Genomic DNA, 23,333 nt, shown 5'->3' on the forward strand with positions numbered 1-23,333 from the left:
TCTTCTCCACAGCCCTGAGAGGCAATCAGAATAACAGCCCCCATCATTTATTACATGCCTACTAAGTGCTAAGTGCCAGGCCCTGGAATGCTTTGAGGATCATCTGACTTAGCTTCCCCAGCTACCCTCCAAGGCAGGTACTTCTGTCACCCCTTTTTCCTGGAGACTGAAGCCCAGACGGGTTAAAGCACTTGCTCAGGGACATGTGGCTGGCTGTGAGGGAGCAGGGATTTGAACTTGGGTCTGTCTTGGCTGTCTCCAACCACCCTCGGGGTCAAAGGAAACACAAACGCCTCCTCCCGCCTCCCCAGCTCAGAACCGTCACTGGGTTCGAGCTGGGAAGACTGGATCTGGGGACACTAAGGGACCAGCCTGCCTGGGACTGTGAGGACAAGTCAGGGAAGGGCTGGGAGGCCGCCTGAGAGCCCGTAGCCAGGCTCAGGGGCTGCGTCCTCACCCCCTCCAGTCCTGCAGGAGACCCTCCACGGGGGGCCCAGACCCCACCTGCAAGGTGGCCTCAGACCCTACATTGGACCCATTTCCACATGCGATGGGAGCTGCCTCTGTGCTGGGCGTCAGGGGGCTGCTAGCCTTCCAGGAGTGCCCAGACCCTCAAATCCTGGGCCCCAAGCCATCCTTTATGAAGGGATTAGGTGAGAAGCGCCGGGGCAGAGAGCAGTGCCCACAGTGAGCACCCTGTGTGTGGAGGCACACCCAGACACGCACACACCTCGGCCACACACTTGTCCCCAGACCCCTACGGTCCTGGGGCCAGTGGAGTCCACACCTCCCTTCGCGATTTGATCAGCTTGAGAGCACAGGGACCCGGAGACACTGAGTGAGCATCCTGGGAACCGGTGTGGGTGCAGCAGACCCGACCGGCTCCCGGGGGCACCTTGGTAATGCTGCAGGTGTGGCTGGTTGATCCCCTGCGGAGACAGTAAAGATTAAGAGGATCATAAGCTGCATCCAGCGCTGCCCTGGGAGAAATCCCCCCAAGCCAGAGCCGCTGCTCTGAGGGGAAGTTGGGGCAGCTCCTGAGTTTAGACAGAGGGGCCAGGAGGCAGGAGCACAGAGAGGAGAGACAAGGAGACAGAGACAGAGGGAGAAGTAGAGATAGACGAGAGCACAGACAGAGAGACAGAGGATCAGAGAGGGAGGCAGAGGCTGGGCCCGGCTCAGCGATCCTGAGGCCTCTCTTAGGCAGGAAGGCGGAGGCTGCCCTGGGACCAGCCAGGACCAGGCCGACAGCGCCCATGAGCTCCAACATGGCTGTAGCGGCACCGACAGCTGCGCCTGCCTCCAGGAAGGAGTCTCCAGGCAGGTGGGGCCTGGGGGAGGAGCTGACAGGTATGGCTTTCCTGGATGTAGTAGGGTCTGGACCCTTGGAGAGTGGAGTGTGGGTCAGAGGTTTGCAGGGACTGTGAAAGGAGCCGGAGCGACTCAGACGGAGCCCCAAGGACTGTGGGCAAGTGTGAGGGAACCTGCTGGCAAACCCAGAATCCTAGAAACATGGGGATCAGACAGGACAGCTGAGTGGATGGGGGAGGAAAGGAGAGAGAAGGGCCCTCAGGGGGTGGGAGCAGAGGTCCGTAGCAGTGGTGCCAAGATTGCTTTTTTGCGTGAGGGAACCTGAAGCCACCTGCAGAGAGAGGGAACAGGTGGTGGGGCAGAGAGTGTCCTCTTGTTGAGAACTGGCCATGGAGAGAGAAGGGGGAGGAGGAGGGCTGAGGGGGTGTGATAAGCGAGACGCTCTTCCAGATGGGAGAGACACAGGCGTGTCTAAAGGTGGGTGGACAGGAACCTGAGGACGAGGAAGCAAGGAGGGCGTAGGGGCCCCTGAGGAGGTGGGGGGTGTGTGTGACCAGCCCTGGGCCAGTCCCCACCCAGCCCGGCTGCCCCTCAGGCGCAGGGCCCTCGCTCCAGTGCCGCGTGTGTGGGGACAGCAGCAGCGGGAAGCACTACGGCATCTACGCCTGCAACGGCTGCAGCGGCTTCTTCAAGAGGAGCGTGAGGCGGCGGCTCATCTACAGGTGAGGCAGGGCAGCGCCCCGCCGCCCTCCAGCCCCTGAAGGTGCCTGGGAGGGACGGAGGATATTCAGGGAAGGAGGAGCTGTGGCAAACATGTCCGAAACCCACGGCCCAGGGCCTGGGCGGGACCCTGACTCCCTGGGGGGGGGGGTTCCCCTCCGCCCACAGGTGCCAGGTGGGGGCAGGGATGTGCCCGGTGGACAAGGCCCACCGCAACCAGTGCCAGGCCTGCCGGCTGAAGAAGTGCTTGCAGGCGGGCATGAACCAGGACGGTGAGTCGGGAGACCACCCGGAGAGGCGTGGCGGAAGAGAAGGGGGCGTGCGACCCGTGGGGCGTCCTGACCCTCCCTGTCTCCCCAGCCGTGCAGAATGAGCGCCAGCCTCGAAGCACCGCCCAGGTCCGAATGGACCGCGTCGAGTCAGACACGGAGCCCTGGCTGGAGCCCCTGGCGGCTCCCCCGACCCCAGCGGGGCCCAGCCCGCGGGGCCCTACACCGGTGTCTGCAGCCAGAGCCCTGGGGCCCCGGGCCCTCACACCTCCAGGCCACCACCACTTCATGGCCAGCCTGATAACGGCCGAAACCTGCACTAAGCTGGAGCCGGAGGATGGTAAGTGGGAGGAGGGCTGAGCTCCCGGGTCCTGTCTTCATCCCACACCTGGGCCCCTGAGGAGCCCCTGCCGCCTACCTCGGAGCAGGGGCTGATGTACAGCCTCCTCCTCCAACAGCCGATGAGAATATTGATGTCACCAGCAATGACCCCGACTTCCCCTCGTCCCCATACTCCTCCTCCTCCCCCTGGGGCCTGGACAGCATCCATGAGACGTCGGCTCGCCTCCTCTTCATGGCTGTCAAGTGGGCCAAGAACCTGCCCGTGTTCTCCAACCTGCCCTTCCGGGATCAGGTATACCCGTCAGGGGGCTCACAAGAGTCCGCCGGGCTGGGGGCACATACCTCCTTGTGCAGGTGATGATTGGCGGTGCACGCGGCTTGGGGATGGTGACGGCTGGGGACACCCATGCCTCAGAGTCGGTGATGGTCAGGGACACCAGTCTCAGGGATCTGACTGCTGGGGGTGCTACATCTCTGGGCAGCAATGATGGTCAGGGTCATCACCCAGGGGGAAGTGATGGCCAGGGACACACGGGGACCAGGGATTTGAAGACAGTGTCTGTGCCCCTCTGGGTCTTCTTTCCTCCTAGACAAGCCCTCGGGCCCTACAGATGCTCTGTTTGTCACAGGGTGGTCTGCACACCCTAAACAGCATCAGTGGGCAAACCTGGGCTCCCTTGGAACACAAATGCCCCTGACTTCAGGGCTTGCATTTCAGCCCTGCTTCTTCTCCGCTAGACCACCCCTCTGGGCTTCTCATGAGCGAGGGGACCCGTCATGACAAATCCAGGAAAAGAGGCACACTGAGAGTCTGAGTCCTTAGCCAGTGGCTTGGGTGAAGCAGCTCAGAAGCCAGGCTGGGGATGCCTAACTTAGGGTGCTGGCGGGGAGTCCCTGAGGCTGCCCAGCTTCTCACAGCTCCAGGATTTCCTATGTGTTCCACTCGCAGCTTTGGATGGAGCCCACAGAGCATCTTGCAGCTGAGGCATCTGGGCCAGATGGTGCCAAGTCCCAGAGCTCTGGACCCCTGGTTGATGTCAGGCAGAGGTCAGAATGTTCTGGGCACCCGGGACCAGCCCTTGATTTCCTAGGACACCCGAGAAGGTGGTAGAGGTTCCAGGCTGAGCCAGAGGAGCTGTGTATCAGTCATAACACTCGCCCTCTCTCTGGGCACAGGTGATCTTGCTGGAGGAGGCATGGAGTGAACTCTTCCTCCTCGGAGCCATCCAGCGGTCTCTGCCCCTGGACAGCTGCCCACTGCTGGCCCCGCCTGAGGCCTCTGCTGGTGGCAACTCTCAGGGCCGGCTGGCGCTGGCCAGTGCAGAGACTCGAATCCTGCAGGAAACCATTTCAAGGTTCCGGGCACTAGCGGTGGACCCCACGGAGTTCGCCTGCATGAAGGCCCTGGTCCTCTTCAAACCAGGTAGCTGCGTCTTTGCCCAAGCCTTAGAGGAGAGTGGTTGGGGGTGAAGAAGGGGACTTCTGGTGACTTCCTTCTGCCTCTCACTTTCCCTCCATGGCCCCACATAGATGCAGATGTGTGCAGACTTCTTCCCTGGGGGCAGGAGGGGATGGATGGCTGCAGGGCTGGGCTCACGCCTCCTGAGGCCCTGGCTGACTGTGAGGGGGACGGAGGGGCTGAGAGAGAAGCTCACTGCTGCCGCTTCTCTCCAGAAACGCGGGGCCTGAAGGATCCTGAGCATGTGGAGGCCTTGCAGGACCAGTCCCAGGTGATGCTGAGCCAGCACAGCAAGGCCCACCACCCCAGCCAGCCTGTGAGGTGACCCGCGCACGTGCCTACTTGCCCATCTCTCCCTTCATCTCGCCATCCCCCTGCCCACCTCACTGACACCATCTCAGGGCTGTACTGTTTAGATGGCACAAGGGTCTCAGTACAACCAGCCCGTGGCCGATACCTACTGAGTGCCAGGCACAGCACCAGGCCTGGGAGTAGGGACCAAAATGTGCATAAGGCAAACTTGCTGTCTCCTAGGTGCGCAGCACAGTGACCACGCTGCTGTTGAGGGCTGGTCTTGAGGGCTGCATGTGTCTGCAGGAGACAGAGACCCACTGGGAGCTGGGGTGCCAAGCAGAGCTGGAGGCAGGGCTGGACTTGGAGGAAGGATAAGGTCTACAAGGAGAGAAATCATCATTCACCAAGGTGGGGAGAGAGAGAGAGGCGAATATGCATGTGTTCGTAGGTCAGGAGCCCAGTTTGGAAGGTATAAGAGATCGCTACCACTGAGAAGGTGGCAGACTAAGCCCGAATGGCTCTCCGGCATCAGCCTGTTCAGGCCAGCCAAAGGCCAAATCTGATTCGCTAGGCAGAGAGGAGCCACTGCAGCTTTTGAGCGGGAGAGTGTGGTACACAGAGCTGGGCTTCATGCAGGGGCGTGGCAGTGAGTACAGAGCATCCAACCAGGGAGGGAAGCAGACATTGCCATGATCCAGGGGAGCCGTGGAGTTTCTGCTCTTTGGGAGTGGAAAGGCAATGACAGATGCGGGAGCCACTGGGAGATGGGATGGGTCAGACTTGGCACTTGAGTGGATGTAAGGAACGAGGGGAAGAAGAGCTATTTGGGAGATGAGGTAGTCAAGAAATAAAAAGGAAAGTCAGGAGGAAAAGAATTTTGAGGGAACATGAGGCCTGTTGGAGGTGCTGCGGGACATCTGACAGGGATGCATTTGCACAAGCCGTGTGCATGGACAATAGCCCTGCCCTGGCTGGGTTTGGAGGACAGTGGCTGCCAGCTGAGACTGTGGCTGCAGCGATAGTGGGGCAGGAGCCAGTGCTCTGGGACCGCCCGGCTCGCCCCGGCACCAGCAGATCCAATGGAGCCTCAGCAAGATTGGACCACTTGGACTCCAGGCACCTACTGGCTATTTTAGACCATATTTTCTGCATTCTCTTGGGCCCCCAGCAGTTCTCTCTGAAGAAGTAAGCTAACACAGGCACCCTCGAATCCCCTGTAATCTGAGAAATCATCTAAAGAAGAGGTAATTTTCTTTTAAGAAAGAGTCAAAGGTATAAGGACTATACCCATCACACAGAAAGACTTCTGCTATTGGTGAGCATAGGTAGAATGTGTCCCTAAGGCTCAACACAACCCTAAGAACAGTCATCACAGACATTCAGGCACCAGCGGCCCTCCTTCACCAGGTTTCTGTTGGGCTCAGCTCCCAGTGATGTCTGGGCATATTGGTTTTGTGTCAAATTTCAAAATTCTGATTAACATTTCCTTTGCCACTCCTACTGGAGTTGGTTCAGTATCAACTACAGGCAGAAACTGAGTGCTGAGCAAGTGATTTGCGGTTCTCTAAGCCAGCGTATTTCAGTTTTTAAAAACTGCAACACCCAGGAAGAAATGCAGTTTCCATCATAACCCAATAACACACAGACCCTGAAACAAAGTTCCCCCAAACAATACCTGCCCTTACTTTGAATGATTTACTCTGATTTTTCTGTTTAAATTATTTAAATTGTTTATTGTTTAAAAAGACTGGTTGTGACCCACTTCCGGCAGTTTGAAAAACAATTTCTCTACTTGGCTTTATAGTTACTCCTTCCTGACACTGATTAGATCAGAAAAGCAGAAGGGAGGGTTGCCCGACTGCTCAGTGCCACCAGCTTGGCTCTTACAAGAGAAAGAAAGCCCTTGGTTTGGAAAAACAGGTTCAGCAGGCCATTGGGAGGTGGGAAGACTTCCTGTAGACCTCCGTGGTAGAAGCTGAGCGTGGAGCTGCCCCAATTTGATGTGGCCTCCTTGACACTGGGCACTGACCCCAGCTGTCAGTCCTCCCACCCAAGGAGGGTCTAATGCCCCTCCCCGTCTCTTGGGGCTTCACCATCCACGTTCTCTGCACTGGGGACCCCTGCCTTGGCAAATGCTTCTTATTTAAAACTACAATTACTCCTTTTCTGGATGAGTATCTCAGCCACAAAAATTAAGTTTCGATTGCAGAACATTTTCACTAATGGCTAGCTACTCTATCATCCTAGGTGGCTTACAGAGGGGAATTTATATATATATATAGGTATATATATATATGTTTTGGCCATGCCACGCGGCTTGTGGGATCTTAGTTCCCCAACCAGGGATTGAACCCAGGCCGCATGAGTGAAAGCGCCAAGTCCTAACCACTTGACCCCCAGGAAATTCCCAGGAATTTATATTCTTATTCAAATATATGTGGTATTAATCATCATGTAATTATAATCATTATATTCAGTTAATAATATATTCACATGTACTATTAATATAAATAACTTCTCGGGCTTCCCTGGTGGCGCAGTGGTTGAGAGTCCGCCTGCCGATGCAGGGGACACGGGTTCGTGCCCCGGTCTGGGAAGATCCCACATGCCGCAGAGCGGCTGGGCCCGTGAGCTGTGGCCGCTGAGCCTGCGTGTCCGGAGCCTGTGCGCTGCAACGGGCAAAAAAAAAAAAAAAAATATATATATATATATATATATATATATATATATATATATATATATAACTTTTCACTTCATAATCTTTACACATAATAAACGATATTTATTCACTATTTTCATCACACTCCTCAACTAAAGGTTGGAGGAGGGCCACAGTGGGTCAGGGGTAGGTGAATGGGGCCTTTCCTCTAAGCTCCTCCTTACTCGCCCTGGGCGCCAAGTCATCTCCCCTCTCCTTCCCCTTCTGCCTCTCCTGGGATGGCACTATCCCTAGGACTCGGGCTCAGAAGCTGATAACCAAACTGATGGCGTCCTCTATCCTGTTCAGGTTTGGGAAACTGCTCCTGCTCCTACCGGCTTTGAGGTTTATCACTTCCGAACGTGTTGAGCTCCTCTTTTTCCGCAAGACCATAGGGAATACTCCAATGGAGAAGCTCCTTTGTGATATGTTCAAAAACTAGTGGAGGTGGAAATAAAATGGGTGCAACCACTTTGGAAAACAGTCTACTGAAGCTAAACATCTGCCTGCCCGTTGACTCAGCCACGGTACCCGTAGGTACGTGTACCTAGCAGAAACGTTCACCAAAAGATAGGACAAGAATGCTCATAGCAGCTGTTTTCATAATAGCTCCAAACTGTACAATGACAATAGGATGGACTAATAAATTGTGGTACATTCATAAAATGGAAAACAGCAATAAAAAGGAACGAACCATCAATATTATGTGGCAACATGGATAAATTTCACAGATGTAAACGTTGAACAAAAGCATCCAGGCACCAGTTCTGCTTATACCAAGTTCAAGAACAGGCAAGACTAACCAATGGTGGTAGAAGTTGGAATAGTGGTTACCTCCGTGGCAGGGGGTGGGGTTGATTGGAAAGGGGCCTGAGGGAGCCTTCTGATGTGCTACAAATGTTCTTTATTTTGATCCGGGTGGTGGTTTCATAAATTTATCCATTCATAAAAATTAATTGAGCCATGCACCTAAGATTTGTGCAATTTACTGTAGTGTTAGACCTCAAAAAAAAAAAAAAGTGGGAAAACAAAAACAGGAAGACAATGTGGCCAAGGTTCTCCCTTTGAAGACGCTGAAAGAGTGAGTACAGGGTCTCGAATTCCATCTGGTTTTGCCACTCCGAGTCGTAGTCCAGGTGCCACGAAGCCAAGCCCAGTGAAAAATCTCCCAGAGGATTCAACAACCCAGCTTCTCTCTAGATGGCATCCCACCGCCCCATGGCTTCTCCCCATCTTTCTCTTCCTCATCCTTCCTCACCTCTCCGTAAACAAAGGTGAGCTCCATGCAACTCGACTCAAGGCAGCCACAGGCACTTTTTGTGAAGGGGAATCTCCATCACTTCTTTTTTTTTTTTTTAAATAAATTTATTTATTTTATTTATTTAATTTTGGCTGCGTTGGGTCTTCATTGCTGCGCGAGGGCTTTCTCTAGTTGCGGCGAGCGGGGGCTACTATTCATTGCGGTGCACGGGCATCTCATCGTGGCGGCTTCTCTGGTTATGGAGCAGGGGCTGTAGGTGTGCGGGCTTCAGCTTCAGTAGTTGTGGCACGCGGGCTCAGTAGTTGTGGCTCGTGGGCTCTAGAGCGCAGGCTCAGTAGTTGTGGCACAAGGGCTTAGTTGCTCCACAGCATGTGGGATCTTCCTGAACCAAGGATCGAACCCCTATCCCCTGCATTGACAGGCGTATTCTTAACCACTGCGCCACAAGGGAAGTCCCTCCATCACTTTTAAAAAAAATAAATTTATTTCATTTATTTTATTTTTAGCTGTGTTGGGTCTTCACTGCTGCGCTCGGGCTTTCTCTAGATGCGACGAGTGTGGGCTTCTCATTGCGGTGGCTTCTCTTGTTGCAGAACACGGGCTCTAGGAGCGCTGGCACGCAGGCCCCGTAGTTGTGGCTCGTGGGCTCTAGAGTGCAGGCTCAGCAGTTGTGGCACACGGCCTTAGTTGCTCCGCAGCATGTGGGATCTTCCCGAACCAGGGCTTGAACCCGTGTCCCCTGCATTGGCAGGTGGATTCTTAACCACTGTGCCGCCAGGGAAGCACCCCCCCCACCTCCCCGTCCCGCATCACTTCTTAATTCCTTATGGAAAGATGAAGTTCAGACAAATCTCTTCCTTTTCAAAGACAGATCCAGAAGACCTAGAAAATAATAATTTAAAAAATATTAACGTATCTCAGGCACTTCATACACCAGGCAGTGAACTGAGCACTGAATGTGTATTGTTATTTAACCATCAGATTAATCTGACAGGGGGACCAGTCATCCCATTTATGTTTGAAAAAAGCTGAGGCTCAGAGAGGACACAAACCTTGGTATGACTCCGTTTAACCCCGGCACTGTCTCCCCACCTTGCCCCTCCGCCCCTGCAATCAGCAGAACAATTCCGTTGCATTTTCTGCCTTCAAAGAAGAAATGCTTAAAGCCAAGAAGAGAAAGGTCATGTGAGAAATCTGTGAAATCCTAGGGGTTCCCTGCCCTTTGGCCTGTATATGAATTCTCCTAGTTATCCAGAGATGTCTGGCCGTGATGGAGGAAGGATGGTTCAGAACACTCTGCTCTGGAAATGACAATAGCTAGACTGGTGCCCAGAGAAGAAAGAGTATGGCAAATACTGCCCAGCTTAAGCCCTTCCCACCTAAGCACTCAAACTAAAGACCCTTGATCTTCTAAAAGCATCAGACTTGCCTCAGTTATTTGGGTCATTTAATGTCTATAATGCCATTATACTCTCCAATTTCCTATGCAAAGTTTTATCTGTAAGGTTTAAAGGCCTGAAGTCTTTAAACGTATAGAAAGCCTGAGCAAAGGCATGCTAGCAAGAAACATGTTTGAAATTTGACCAAATAGGCCCTGAACATTATCCTGCAGTCTTGCTTTGGGGAACATAAGGCTGCAAAGGCAGCCTGCTGAAGTTCACAGGCTAGTCTCTGGGAGGTGTGAGCACAGCAATTCTACATTGAGAAAGAGATTGGGATCTTCAGGAAGAAGTCTTGGAGAACTAGAGGAGGTACATAAGCTGAATTATCTGCTGCCAACCTGGCATCCATAGCCCCACCCCCACCCCGCCCCGCCCCTCTTAAGGTCTTGTCTTCATTGCAGAGATGCCAGGAGGTACACTTCCCAGGATCCCCTTCCCCTATGGTTTGCTAATGGAAGGGAGGCACTCACGTGAGATTTGTAAAGTAAATGAGGAGCCATTGAGATTTCACAGCAGCCTTCTTTAGAGTTGCAGGAGCTTCCAAGGCAAGCTCTAGAGAACTTCAGAACTTTCGGTTCAGATCTGCTGGCTTTCTGGACCATCTGTGGGAGCTTTCTCTCATCTGTTTCCCCAGTTCTTCCAAAGTTTATGTTAAGCCCCTAATACCTATATTAAGTCCTTCACACCTGAAATATACTAAGTGGCCTCTGTTTTCCTCCTAATACAGCTCTCAGTTGATCCCAAGATGTATTCAACCTTTTGCTGTAAATTGGCCCCATGAAACTCAAATGGGTTACAGCTCTGTTTCACTGCACTTAGGGCTCTTGCTAGGGGAGGGGATACTACGGAAACTCCTTTCAGCCCTCAACGCCAGAAATGTCTCTGGCTATGAAACACACAGGGGAAGACCCTGTGGTACTATCTGGGCCTTTCTTTTCAACTGCAGTTTTCAGACTTGTGAAACACTTATCCTCCTCCACCCTTAAGGGAATATTTAAAGGTAGGAAGGGCAGAGAAAGGCTCAAAGATGCCAAGAAGCACCCATTCAAATTCATAAATATAATCTGATAGGGGAACCCAGATATTGTGGATGACTAGTCTCCATCTGGTGGACACCACTGGTTTTCCCCACTAGGATGCAAGCTCCATGGGGGTAGGAGCTTTGATCACCAACGTGCCTCCGCCACCTAGGACAGTGCCCGTGCGTGTGGGTGCTCAGTCAATACTTGTTGAATGAATGGCCACACAGAGCTGAGAAGTGACATACTCCTCGGAGTCCGAGATGCCTCACAAGATTCAACAGACGTTACATGTGTCTTATCCATATTCATGGTTATGTCCCTGGCTCTAAGATGCTGTACTGCTATCCAATCTAGGAGACAGAACAAGTTTTTAAAAAGCAAAGCTCTAGTCTGCATCTCCTTACAGCTTTCTGCTCTTATCTTTATAATCAGAAAGGTTTGTTGTGGATCCAGTAATCACGGGGCAACTTTTAAAAATGGCATTACTAGGCTTTATTTAGCCAATTAAGGAAATCTTAGTCCACTATTTTGTTGTAATGTGAACTTAATGCAAAATGTAAATGTAAACTTGATGTAAAAAGAAATGTGAAGGATGATCTCAGAATTTAATTGAATAAATTTGACATTAGGGGAAAATTGATCACAATTTTTTTTCAATTCCACCTTAGACTTGGTTTGGCATTTGAGAACCCCTGATCTCATTCAGCCCTCTCATCCAAAATGTTAAGTGTGGGCACCTTTTGTTGGGTGCTGAGGATCTAAGAGTCCGCAAGATAGGCTCTTTTCTTGCCTTGGGAAGCTAACATCAAAGTTTTTTGATGCCACAAATCCTGGGAGCTGTTGAGAACGCAAGACATCTAAGCCAGTTCAAGGGGGAAGAGGACATTTCCAAGTAGAACTGCTTTTTACACTGAGACCTGAGAGTCAGTAAGAGTTATCCGGAGAAGCAAACCAGGGGGAGAGACCACATTGCAGACAGAGGGCAAATGACTTTCCCAAAGTCATGCAGTGCAGGGCAGAACAAAAAAGATACACTAGGGCCCTCTATTAGCAGCTATTGCTACTTCTTCATGGCCTTTTTGGTGAGGATCCTCAATGTAGATTTATTGCCTTCCCTGCCCGCCTACCTCTAAATTGATTAAATGAAGTCTTGACAGCTTAGCATCCATTAACAGAAAACTCACAGCTTGAATCTCACCTTCACTTGAACTCTGAGTTCCAGTAATTACCACCTCTGTACTTTGAAACTTTGGGGGCTCAGTCCTTTCCTTAAAAAAAAACATCACTTTAACAAAAATCCTTGCTCTTCCTTGGGTTCAGGTTGGAGTGAGTTGGGGTGGGAGCCAGGATGGTCAGAAAACAAACCACACGTATTGCTGCTTCTGGAAGCTTTGTTCTTTAATGAGCCATGGAGTGATCTGTTCATCAAGCTGCTCTTGTGTAGCCATACAGTGCATATTTTGAGTGACACAAACTCTACTTTATACAAATGATGTCCCCCTCCCTCCCGCCAAAAAAAGATGAAAAAAAAAAAAAAGGAGATCACAAAGTGCGTGTTGATTGCATCAGGAATGTAATCAGTTCTGTGGGTGAGACAAATCATTCTTCGTACAGAATTATTCTGTTAAACAGTAAAATGATATTATATTTCACAGGATATGTCCTTTTACAATACATAGTCTTTCATAAATTTACACTCAGCATACTTATAAATTACTTTCAATCCATTAAAATAATATAATGCTAATCTGTAATGCACACCTTTCCCTTAGTAAACACAATTACTTGCTCAAAAGGTGCAACTTGTATATGACCTAACAGGGCTGATAAATAGGCATTAAGTATGGATGGAGAGCAAGGTAATAGACCCCTTGGTGGGGCTTTTGAAAACAGTTTCAACCAAGAGACCAACAAGACCTAAAAGACCCACCTCCACAATCACTGTTTTGCCCTTTACCACCAAATCAAATGTGGGAGTGGTTCCAGAGAAAAGTGGTTAACAGTATTTTAGGGGCACAGACAGAGGACTCCCACAAATACCAAGGAATTTTACTACAAGGCTAGCGTGGTTTTGGGGGACAGTGCCAACTGTCACAAAATTATGGGTAGACAAACACATCTGTCAACACAGAATGATGTTGTCCAGCTCCCCACCAAGGGGGAGAAAATAGGGAGAGAGAAGGATGAGCAAAGCCATCTGGACTTTGTTTCTTCTTAAAACTCTCTTAGCTTTAAACACATCCTGAGAACACTTTCTTCTCTCTGGTTCACCAAAGTGCTTGTGAAAGGTACACATTCATTACAGTTAAAAAACCATGGCCCACAGGCACTAAAGTGGGCCTGCAGAACCTTGCTGGACCTCCTCTCTTCAGCATGCTTCTGGAACCCTGTCTTTGACAGTGAAAACAATCCTATTGTTGTTGTGATGGAAGACAGAAGTCTCCACTAACCCCCCAGCAAGGTAAGAGCTGTAGCTGGTTTCCAAAGCATGAGAAGGTGGGGCTCTTGTATCCCACCCCCTAACCCCAGGTCCCTCTGCCTCTGCAAGGCTCATACTGAGCTGTATCTCCTTTGTCTTTCAGAAGCCGAGAGTGGCAAAATAATCAAAATGGCAGGAAGTATAAAGCGCATTACAAACTCAGCATGTCACCTCCCTAAATCCTTCCTGTATTTGCTTCACTTTGTGATACACAATGCACACTTCTCTGCTTCCATTACATTTTCCATGATAAGGGATGCGTTGGCTTTAATTGGGAGAATTAAAAATCCAGGCTGTGTTTGGGGCTGGGAACGTGTAATAAGAAGAGAATGCTCTGCATTTTAGAGTATGGGCTTCAAATGAGGGGCTGCCCCACTGCTGCCATGCAGGGATTTCCTTTGAGGCATTTGAGATCAAAGAAAATGAGCAGAGAAGCAACAGGAAACACAAATTTGACACATACTAAGGTTAAATATCTCAATCATAAGTGATTGTAATGCAGCAGCGGTCCCCACCCTTTTTGGCACCAGGGACTGGTTTTATGGGAGACAACTTTTCCACACACAGGGGGCGGGGGGCGGGGAGGGGAGATGGTTCAGGCGGTGATGCGAGCGATGGGGAGCGGCTGTAAATACAGATGAAGCTTCGTTCGCTCACCTGCCACTCACCTCCTGCTGTGCAGCCCAGTTCCTAACAGGCCCCGAGACCGGTACCGGTCTGCAGCCCACAGCATCGCCTTGTGGTAACATAACTTTAACCATGGGGAGGACCAGTTAAGATCAGAGGGAAGGAGATACAGCACTTGGTTCTGACAGTTTTTTAGAGTTATGGCTTCATCTCTTTCCCAGGCCAACAATGCCTGTTATGTTATGAGAACAACGGCTTGCTTTCCTTCAAAGGGAGGGTCCCACGTTTGCTCTTCATTCTTATAATTGCATGGATCTCCCTACCCCCACCCTCCATTCTGGCAGCTTGTTAAATGACTAGAAATCCACAAATCTAGCAACTGAAAAACAAATATTTATTTAATTTTATCCAATTTCAGGTTTTAGGTCCCTGAGAAAAATTATAAAGTCTCTTAACATCCATCGCCTGGTTCCTATAAAGTGACCTACATGAGTAGTTTTTTAACTGCCAAAAACTTACTTTGCAAAACAACAGCAACAAAACAAAAACTCCACAAAGATTCAGAGGGGAGGCCACGTGCCAAGATGCGTTTCCCAGGCCATTTCCGTGGGCCAAAGAGAACTATGCAACAGGGCTAATCTCTTTTTTTTTGCATGGTATTTAAACAACGTTCTGGAGCAAGTGGAGAGTAGTAGTTAGTGCCAGCTGAAAACCACCCTCCCAAGAATAATGGGACAGACTGCGCCGGGCACGGGCACTGGGGCACCCACGCTGACACACCATGCTGAGGGGTTGGGTTTTACTCTAGGAGACTCTCAAGTTCAGATTTTTAAAGGCTTTACCTTTGTTACTCCTCAGGACAGCATGAACAAGGTGGCAGACGTTTGCAGGACATAAAATCTAACATTTACTTACTAACCATCACCATTCTGGAGATTTAAAGAGATTCCTTTCCCGAGGTCATTTCTGAACCCAAACCAGAGAGAGGTAAGCCTCCTGCTACCTGTAGCTGCCACTCAGAATGATGTTCCATGTCTGGCCTCTGGGGCTCAACAATAACCAAGGAGGCAGTGGCATGAGGTTCAGTGTTGTGTAACAGGAGAGACTCTGCCTTAACAAAAGTCTTAGTATTTCTATAACTTCACATCAAATAAGTATGAAAAGGAAGAATAACCAAAATTCAGGTTACAGATGGTAAAGGCTCTTTTTTAGAACAGTGCATGTGGTAGTTAGACAAGATGCATTTAGTAACTTTAAAAAAACATTTTCACATACTTATCTCAAGAAAGGGTATCATGTTTCATTTTCCATATATTATAAATAGGCAAAAACAGATTTCTAATCCCACAAATGCTAAGAAGCTTAAAATGCTTTCATAACTCAGGTATATGGAGACACCCAGTGGTGAGAAAAATGGTCTGACTTTCCCCTCAACCCAGGGATGAGTGGCTCTCACCATCACGTCCAATGGCCCCTAATCTGTGGGAAGAAATTCCATGGGGAGCAAGGTAGCATAAGGTTAAAAAGAAATATGCATACTATACATATATATATTTACAGTAAACTTCAGTAACCAGAATATTAACAAAAATAGCTTCAAGTAGTCCTTGATTTTTTTTTTTTCATCTATTTAATACTGATGGTCTGAGGAAAAGAAGATAAAAGTTAGATGGGTCATATTAAAAACTTTTCTCTTTTCTTTTTTGGCAGCTTTCTGTAACACTTATTCATGCAGTGCTGTGTGTGAATGTTTGGGGAGAAGTGATTAAATGGTCACATTATTTGTCTGAGCTCGTGGTGGAAATCCACCAGCAGATAAATAGGTTCATAAACCATCTTCAGTTTAATCTACACAAAGAGAAAAACCTGGATGGATTAGCATGAAACCCTCATGTTTAGGGTTCACCAGGTCTCTGGGACATTTAAAAAATATTAGAGGAACCTGATCCTAGAATCAGGGGCTATAAGAACAGTACAGCTACTGAAATTTCGGGCCATGCAATATATTTGGCAGGAACTAACCAGGAGTTAAACCAGCATTGATTATTATGACATCAAACATCACCAAAAGCAAAATATGTATTCTCCTCTTCACTGTGTAACCACAGATGTCTGAGACATGCTCTGATGGCTTAATGGAGACAACTGCTTTTTCACTTTCCCCAGAATACAACATGGAGTGTTTTTCAAAAATCTTAAAATAGAGGGCTTAGGCTTTTTGTTTATAAATCCTTGGAAAAAAATTATATTCTACCCCAGCTCCTAACTATCCCAAAATAAACCCAAAGGATTTCACTTTCATGGTTAAGAAAGATTTATATGTTTTCTTCAAATGTCAGAAATCAGTGGGTCCCTCCAGCCCACAATGTCCCCCCAGTTCCACACTCACCTCTGGGAAGGGAAAAGAGGAGGGAGGAGAGGCAACTACAAAGACCTCCACAACTGACCCAAATCCCCAGGCCCTGGTTGCTTTGTTTAGTCAAATCTCTAGTCAAATACAGCAGCCAAGGCACAACTGGCACCATCCCTAGCAGGCTTCAAAGAGGCCTTTCCGCTTCGGCAGGAGGGCCAGGAATTCAGCACACAGGGTCTTGGTTGTATGCTTGGGCGAGAGGCAGGACCACAATTAGGATGAATATTGTGGACCAGGTGATGAGGCCCCAAAGATGAGATGCAGCCATGAAGGGACAACACATCTGCCAGTTCAGACCATAAACTCATTATTTCCAAAGAGAGCTAGCTGTTGGGTAGAGCTGCAGTCTGGGTCCACAGTTTTCCTGCGGCCAGACACAACTGTCCCCTCTGGGGTCTCTTTGGTTTTCTGAGGTGAGTTTTTCACATTCTTTAATTTTTGTTTGCCCTTTTCAGGGTTGAAGGTTCCTCTGCTGATGAATTGAGGCTTGTCTTCTAGGGACTTGGTCTGGCCCAATGGCCCTTCCATTCCCAGGGCCTCGCCAGCTGAGGAAGCTCGGTAGAATGGAGGTTTGGAATAAATTTGAAATCGTCTTCTGGTCCCGTGAGAAGATGCAGTGCCAGACGAACATAAAGAAGAGACTGAAGGGTCCACTGAGTCCAGTGAGTCTTGCTGCTTTTTTAGCTGCTTCCGCAACTTGCCTGAAGGTTCAGACTTGCCAGCTGCCTTCAGGGAGATAAGGGCTAAGCTTCTCTCTAATGTAAGAAAGAGACCGAAGCTGTAAATGGCAGTTCCCTCTGAAACAAATCGTCGTGTGATGAAGAGGTGTCACTGCTCACATGTGAAATGGATGGGCTAAGATCTGGAGGGTCCAGGTCGACCTACTTTGTGCACAGACACGACTCGAGAAGAGCTCACCACCCATTTCTACACCACCCATATCGCTTCAGAATCAACCCCAAGGAAGTCTGGAGTTGGACTATGGCATCAGAAGAGGCCTACAACCATCGCTATCATTTAAAAAACTGCCAGGATATGTAGTCAATTCCACATCTCGCTGAAACATGCTAGGCAGTTAAAGACCTTGTTTGGTACAGTCCCATCTCACAGCAGGGCTCAGCTCCTGCTACCCACCCTTAGAAAATGGATCGTGGGTCAGTAAGACACAGAAGCTGTGACTGTTGCCTTTTCTCTGTGGTAAATATAGAGAAAACATCAAATTGCAAAAGTAACGCCTTACATTGAAGGCTTGGTCTGATGAACAATTTGTATAGAAGCTTCACAAAATCGGTATATTTCAACTCTTTAGGACTTTGTCACTTTTTCATGTAAACTCAAGGCCTTCTTGAAAGGGACTTTGTCTTCACTTGGGAATCCTTATTCCTTCTTTGCAAAACAAATCTGGAGTCTTTGGTCTAACATGTTCATTTACCTGATTTCTCAGCGATGGCACCTTCAGACTCGATATTCAAATTTTCAGAGCTATCAGCAGTCCCTATGGAGGCCTCAGACTCAAGGGTTTCATCATCAGAGGCACGGGGTTCCAGTACAAGCATCTCAAAAGTTAGCTCTTCCCTGTAAGATACAATCAAGAAACGCATTATCATTTGATAAGAAACGGAAGGAAGACAACAGGAAAAAAGACCTTCCGTGAAAATCAGGAATTGAGGTAGCAAAAACAGTCACATTTCTTACTGTTCCCTTCCAGGGTGGTGATAAGGACCTGAAAGCACAGTCACAGTGAAGGCTAAAGACAGCAAAGCCTGGGACCTACAACAGGGCTAAGCATGAGGTAGAGAAAGATGCTGAAGCTACGAGACCTTCTGGTAAAATGAACTCTGGGCTGGTAATCAGGAGATGATTCTAAACTCACTCTAAACTCATTCATAATATATCAGGAAAGTACTTTCCTCTCTCTGGACCTCAACTTTCTCATCCACAAAACAAAGAGATTAAACTAGATAGTCTCTAGGATTCCTTCCAGCACTTAAACTATTTTCTACAAAATTTTATTCGCTGGTTACAGACTATATTCTCTACCTTGACCAAGGAGAGACCTCTAGGTCTCCTAGATGAAATAAAACACTGACTGACCTTTTCTGTCCTTTGAAGCCTTTGCCATCTCCACATAAGAGTATTCTCTACTCCTCCTCAGCAGTCACCCAACTACCTCTCAGTCATGCCCCCTCATTCCCTGACGTCTTTGGTACTTGGCTCCTAATCTCGCTTTCTCACTACTGCCTGACACCACCCTGATCTATTTCAATCCACATCTTTGTGAAAGCTCACATTAATACTCTAAAACCAAAGTTCCTTTACGTCTGCAACTCCTAACAACCTCTCCTCCACTTTATATAGGCAATTTTCTCCAATGGGCAGATCCTAGAGTTTGTCAATCCAATCCTCCACTCTGTCCACAATCTCCTTATCCTTCCAACTGTAACTCCGTTTTTCATCGAGTCTCCTCCCTTTCAGAGCCCTTGTAGCTTCTCTTCCACTCTACCTAGCTTTAAATTATTCATCCTTTAATACCTCCAACATCTAGCTTGAGATTCATGGACAATCTTTTCAAGGACAGTCTCACCAGCAACTCATTACTGCATTTACAACTGTCATAAGCAGTGTGCATTCATACCTCTAAGACTAGGCTCATACGTTTTCCTTTCTCTGGAAAGACTTTTCACCTTCCTAGCAAATTCCTATTCACCCTTCAATACTTCCAATGCCATTTTCATCAAAGCTGAATTAGGTCCTCTTTTCAGATCATTTTTATATCAAATAGCTAGCCCCTGGTCAAAGTAGACCAATTTTGCCTTACCATGTTCAGCACACCTGAGCCCTAGCTGCCTTTTTTAGCTTGCCCAAATTCTAGATTCAATCCTGACAGGCAAAAAAGTACTTTAACAGACTCATAACCTCTCATGAATCAAGCTCTCAGACCTAGGATTCTGGGATCCTGGGAAATCAGGAACAAAAATCCCCTTAAAACCTAAGAGTCACCATTGTCAACCCAAACCACTACACAGTACCTTCAGGGAGAACCACGGGATGTTCACATTATCCCCAAGATATAGGGATACCCACTCCTGCTCCAGTGATGGTAGAGGTCACAGAGTGGCTTATGTGTCGCCTAAATTGCAACCGATTTACCTACCTAGTATCCCAGCACCCACTAGAGTTGCTGCCTTACCCTGACCAGCCAGGTGCTGGCCCCATGGCTATACTGATCTTCAGATAATAACCTTCCTTTATGGAGTTCTGAATAATCTTAGCCTGGGAATCCTTATTCCTTCTTTTTAAGACAAATCTGTTCACCAAGGCTGGTGACCTGTTAGGGATCTTGGCTAAGACTGACACACCCTGTCCCAGTCAACATCTCCAGAATCATCACTGTAGCAGCTTCAGTTTGGTCTCCCAGCTCACAGAGCAATCTTCCTTGAAGTGACAACTTTCACATTGCTACCTGAGTACAGGCAACATGTCTTTGTCATCTCCACATCCCCTATATCACCTAACCTAGTGCTTGACTCCCAATAAGGAAGAATAAAAAAAGGACAGAAGGAAGGAAATGAAAACAGATAACTAGTTGCTCCCTTTCCCCCTGGAAACTCACTTTTCTTTCTGCAGGTTCTCAATCTGCTCAGTCAGGACTCTCTCCTCCTGCTGCATCGCTGCTTGCTGCTGTTCTGTGATGTCAGCCTCCAGCGCTGCCTCACTAGTCAAGGTCTCTTCTGGGACATCAGACATGGAGGGCAACCGAACTACAACAGGAGACGACGGGCATGGATAGTTTCCTCGACGAAGACGCCCCTTCCCCTGCAAAGAAAAATACATGTTAAAAGGTAAACTGAATGACTGATCAGTTTTACTTGGCCCAGTTAGGATAACAAGTGTACTACTTCCATCACACCTGGTGAATGGCAGGAATAAGCAGAAACATTCTGTGAGACCTAAGATATTTAGTGAGATACCATCCATCGAACACATTTAGGTTAAGCATTTTCTTGCAAGAGCACTGGAAAATGGGTACATTGGTGGGTGGGAGTATAAGAACACACTGTGTACCGAGACAAGATTCTTCTTTTAATCTAAGCTGCATCCCCTCCAAACTAAATATCCACACATGGCTATTTAAATTAATTAATTAAAATAAAATGGGGGGTATGGGGGGGAGGGATAAATTGGGAGATTAGGATTGACACTACTATATGTAAAATAGATAACTAATAAGGACCTCCTGTATAGCACAGGGAACTCTACTCAATACTCCTTAATGGCCTGCATGGGAAAAGAATCTAAAAAAGTGGATACATGTACATGTATAACTGATTCACTTTGCTGTACACCTGAAACTAACACAGTATTGTAAATCAACTATACTCTGATAAAATTTTTTTAAAAATTAAATAGAAGTAAAAATTTAGTTCTGCGTTCACACTAGCCAGATTTCAAAAGCTCAACAGCCACAGGTGGCTAGTGACTACCATATTAAACAGTGCAGATTTAGAACATTTCCATCAATGAAGAAAGTTCTGATGGACAACACTGCTCTATAACTTTAACCTTGGAATATACAGTCTCTCTAGGAAGACTACAGAAACAGGTCCTAAAACTCAGTTTTATTTTTTTAAAAAAGTCATTTATATATTACAGGGTGTTAGTGAGAGATATTCTCTAAGAACAACTCAAGAAACTTCTTTCTTGAGATCAGAGGGGGAAAAAAATCTCATTGTTTTAACTGGTTACCTTGCACAGAACTTTCACTTTTGATAATGGCAGACTAGGTATTTAAAATTAAACCTCCTGCTGAGAACAACTGGACCAAACATAAAAAACCCAACATATTCTTGAAGGTACCAGAGAGCTAACAAGGTAGACCAAGATGAGGCTAGCCCAGCATTCAGGGCTAATTTAAATTTAAGAAGAGGTGGATGAGAGTCTGAGCAGAGTTTTGACAGACTACAGCAGGAGTCAGCAAATTATGGCCCCTGGGCCAAATCTGTCCTTGTGCCTGATTTTGTAAATAAAGCTTTACTGAAATGCCTTCATGCTCATTAATTCACGCACTGTCTATGGCTCTTCTGCAGAATAATGGTAGCACTGATGGTTGCAAGAGATTGTATGGTCCACAACGCCTCAAGTATTTACTCTCTGGTCCTTTAAAGTTTGCCAACCTCTGGGGTAAAGAATAATAGTCCAGACCCAGGGAAGGGTGTGGGCTGCGGTGGGTTCCATTCCCATCCATGCCTGATGCTGGGACCCCTAAGGTTTGCATCCTAGATATAAGTGTAAATTGAAATTATTACGGTCCTTGCAGATACTGAAGCCTAGCTTCAAGTCATATGAATGGTTCAGAAAATTGTAATCCCTAAAATTGGATTAAAGTAACCCCAGTTTGCTAGTACCCTAGGACATGGCAGAAGAAATGAAAACACTATCTGGAGGAACGTAACATCATCTCAGGTTTCAAAATATTTTTACAAATAATTTTTAAAAATACTATGTCTCACACACAACAAAAGGCAACCAAGCACAAAAGGAGACAAGACAATGTAAATGAAAACCAATAAAAACAACAGAAACCTTCAATGACACCAGATATTGTTGCTCTCAGAACAGACTTAAAATAGCCATGCTGAAAGAAAGAGATAGAAAGACACAGTTGAATTAGTGGACCAGAAGTTAGGTCAGAAGAAAATACAAAGAATCAAGCAGAGAAAACAAAACAAAACAAAAAATTTTCTAGAAAAATTCAGAAAAGTTGATAGAAGTACACAATAAAAAGATCTACCATATACAAAAAGATTACCAGGAGAGAAGAGAGATCCTGTAGAAGAAATAACAAAAAGATAATGGCAGAACATTTTTCAAAACTAATTAAAGATATCAACCTACTGACTAAAGAAAGCCTTTGACCTCTAGGAAAGATAAATAAAAAGAAGTCCATACCTAGAGATAGCTGCTAAAAATTAAAGGCAAGAGAAAATCGTAAAAGCAGTCAAAAAAAAAAGTACCTGCCACAAAGAAGCAACTATTTGGTTCAAAGCTTACTTTTCAACAGAAACAATGTAAGTCAGAAAACAATAAATGGTATTTTCAAAAGAGGAAAGGAAAAAGTAACTGCCAATCTAGAATTCTATACATCACAAAAACAAACTTCAAGAATGAAGTTGAAATAAAGACATTTTCAGACATACTAAGACAGGAAATCTGTCACCAGTAGATCTGCACTAAAGGAAGGGCAGACAGAAAATGACCCAAGAAGAAGAGTCAGGCAGGAAGAAATGAAGAGCAATGAAAACGGTAAATATGTAAGTCTAAAATAATTTGCATAAAACATAAGAATAATGTGTTGAATTTAAAATACACAGGTAATTAAAAACATAACAACAACATCAACTACATCATATAATAGCTAAAGCATGTTAAAGTCCTTGCATTATCTGGGAAAAAAATAAAAGTACCAATTAACAGACTGTGATAAACCACAAATTTATGTTGTAATCTTTAGGTTGACGACTAAAGGAAGAGTAAAAAAGTATAAAACTTCAAAACTAACAAAGGAAAAAAATGGAATAATAGAAAGTAGCCAAAAGAAAAAGGCAAGAATGAACCAAAAAAGGAAAGAAAGAAAAGAAACATATGTCAGGTAAGAAAAATTAAAAGCACAAAATAAAATAGTAGATTTAAATCCAAATATATCAGTGATTACATTAAATTAAGTAGATTAAATGCTCTAGTTAAAATCTGAAGATTATCAGACTGTATTAAAAAAAGAAAACCCAACTATATTAAGTTTACAAAGCATGCATATAAAACATTCAGAATTCAGAAAGGCTGAAAGTAAAAAGGTTGGCGTAAAAGACTTACCATGTCAGCACAGAGAAAACAAGTGTGTACACACCAATCAGTAAAGTCACAGAACTGAACAACTTAATAAACATAAGTGATATAATAGACATACATAGAATTCATGATCTAACTACAGAATATTCA

The 23,333-nt window shown here is 46.8% G+C and overlaps 2 protein-coding genes across 5 annotated transcripts in view; one reads left to right on the forward strand and one right to left on the reverse strand.

The window, feature by feature from the left end:
• Window positions 1-1,215: 1,215 nt before the first annotated feature.
• Window positions 1,216-7,745, forward strand: NR2E3 (nuclear receptor subfamily 2 group E member 3). The gene is made up of 8 exons (XM_029239462.1): window positions 1,216-1,350; window positions 1,907-2,033; window positions 2,200-2,303; window positions 2,392-2,640; window positions 2,759-2,934; window positions 3,819-4,065; window positions 4,317-4,422; window positions 7,403-7,745. The coding sequence occupies exons 1-8, from the start codon at window positions 1,257-1,259 to the stop codon at window positions 7,533-7,535; spliced, it is 1,236 nt and encodes a 411-aa protein (XP_029095295.1). The 5' UTR covers window positions 1,216-1,256; the 3' UTR covers window positions 7,536-7,745.
• A 4,457-nt stretch (window positions 7,746-12,202) lies between these two features.
• MYO9A (myosin IXA) overlaps window positions 12,203-23,333 on the reverse strand; it is a 271,921-nt gene continuing 260,790 nt past the window's right edge. For 3 of the 4 annotated variants that reach the window (XM_029236422.1, XM_029236423.1, XM_029236420.1), the window contains exons 41-43: window positions 19,951-20,153; window positions 17,770-17,912; window positions 12,203-17,092 (exon numbers count right to left, since the gene is read on the reverse strand). In XM_029236422.1, coding sequence (XP_029092255.1) covers window positions 16,629-17,092; window positions 17,770-17,912; window positions 19,951-20,153 — 810 coding nt within the window. In that variant the 3' untranslated portion in view covers window positions 12,203-16,628. The remainder of the gene's footprint in view (window positions 17,093-17,769; window positions 17,913-19,950; window positions 20,154-23,333) is intronic. The other variant, XM_029236424.1, reaches the window with a different exon arrangement.

The sequence above is a fragment of the Monodon monoceros genome, unplaced genomic scaffold, assembly GCF_005190385.1.
Source record: "Monodon monoceros isolate NGI ecotype Baffin Bay Population unplaced genomic scaffold, NGI_Narwhal_1 Super_Scaffold_21, whole genome shotgun sequence".
Taxonomy (NCBI): Eukaryota; Metazoa; Chordata; class Mammalia; order Artiodactyla; family Monodontidae; genus Monodon; species Monodon monoceros.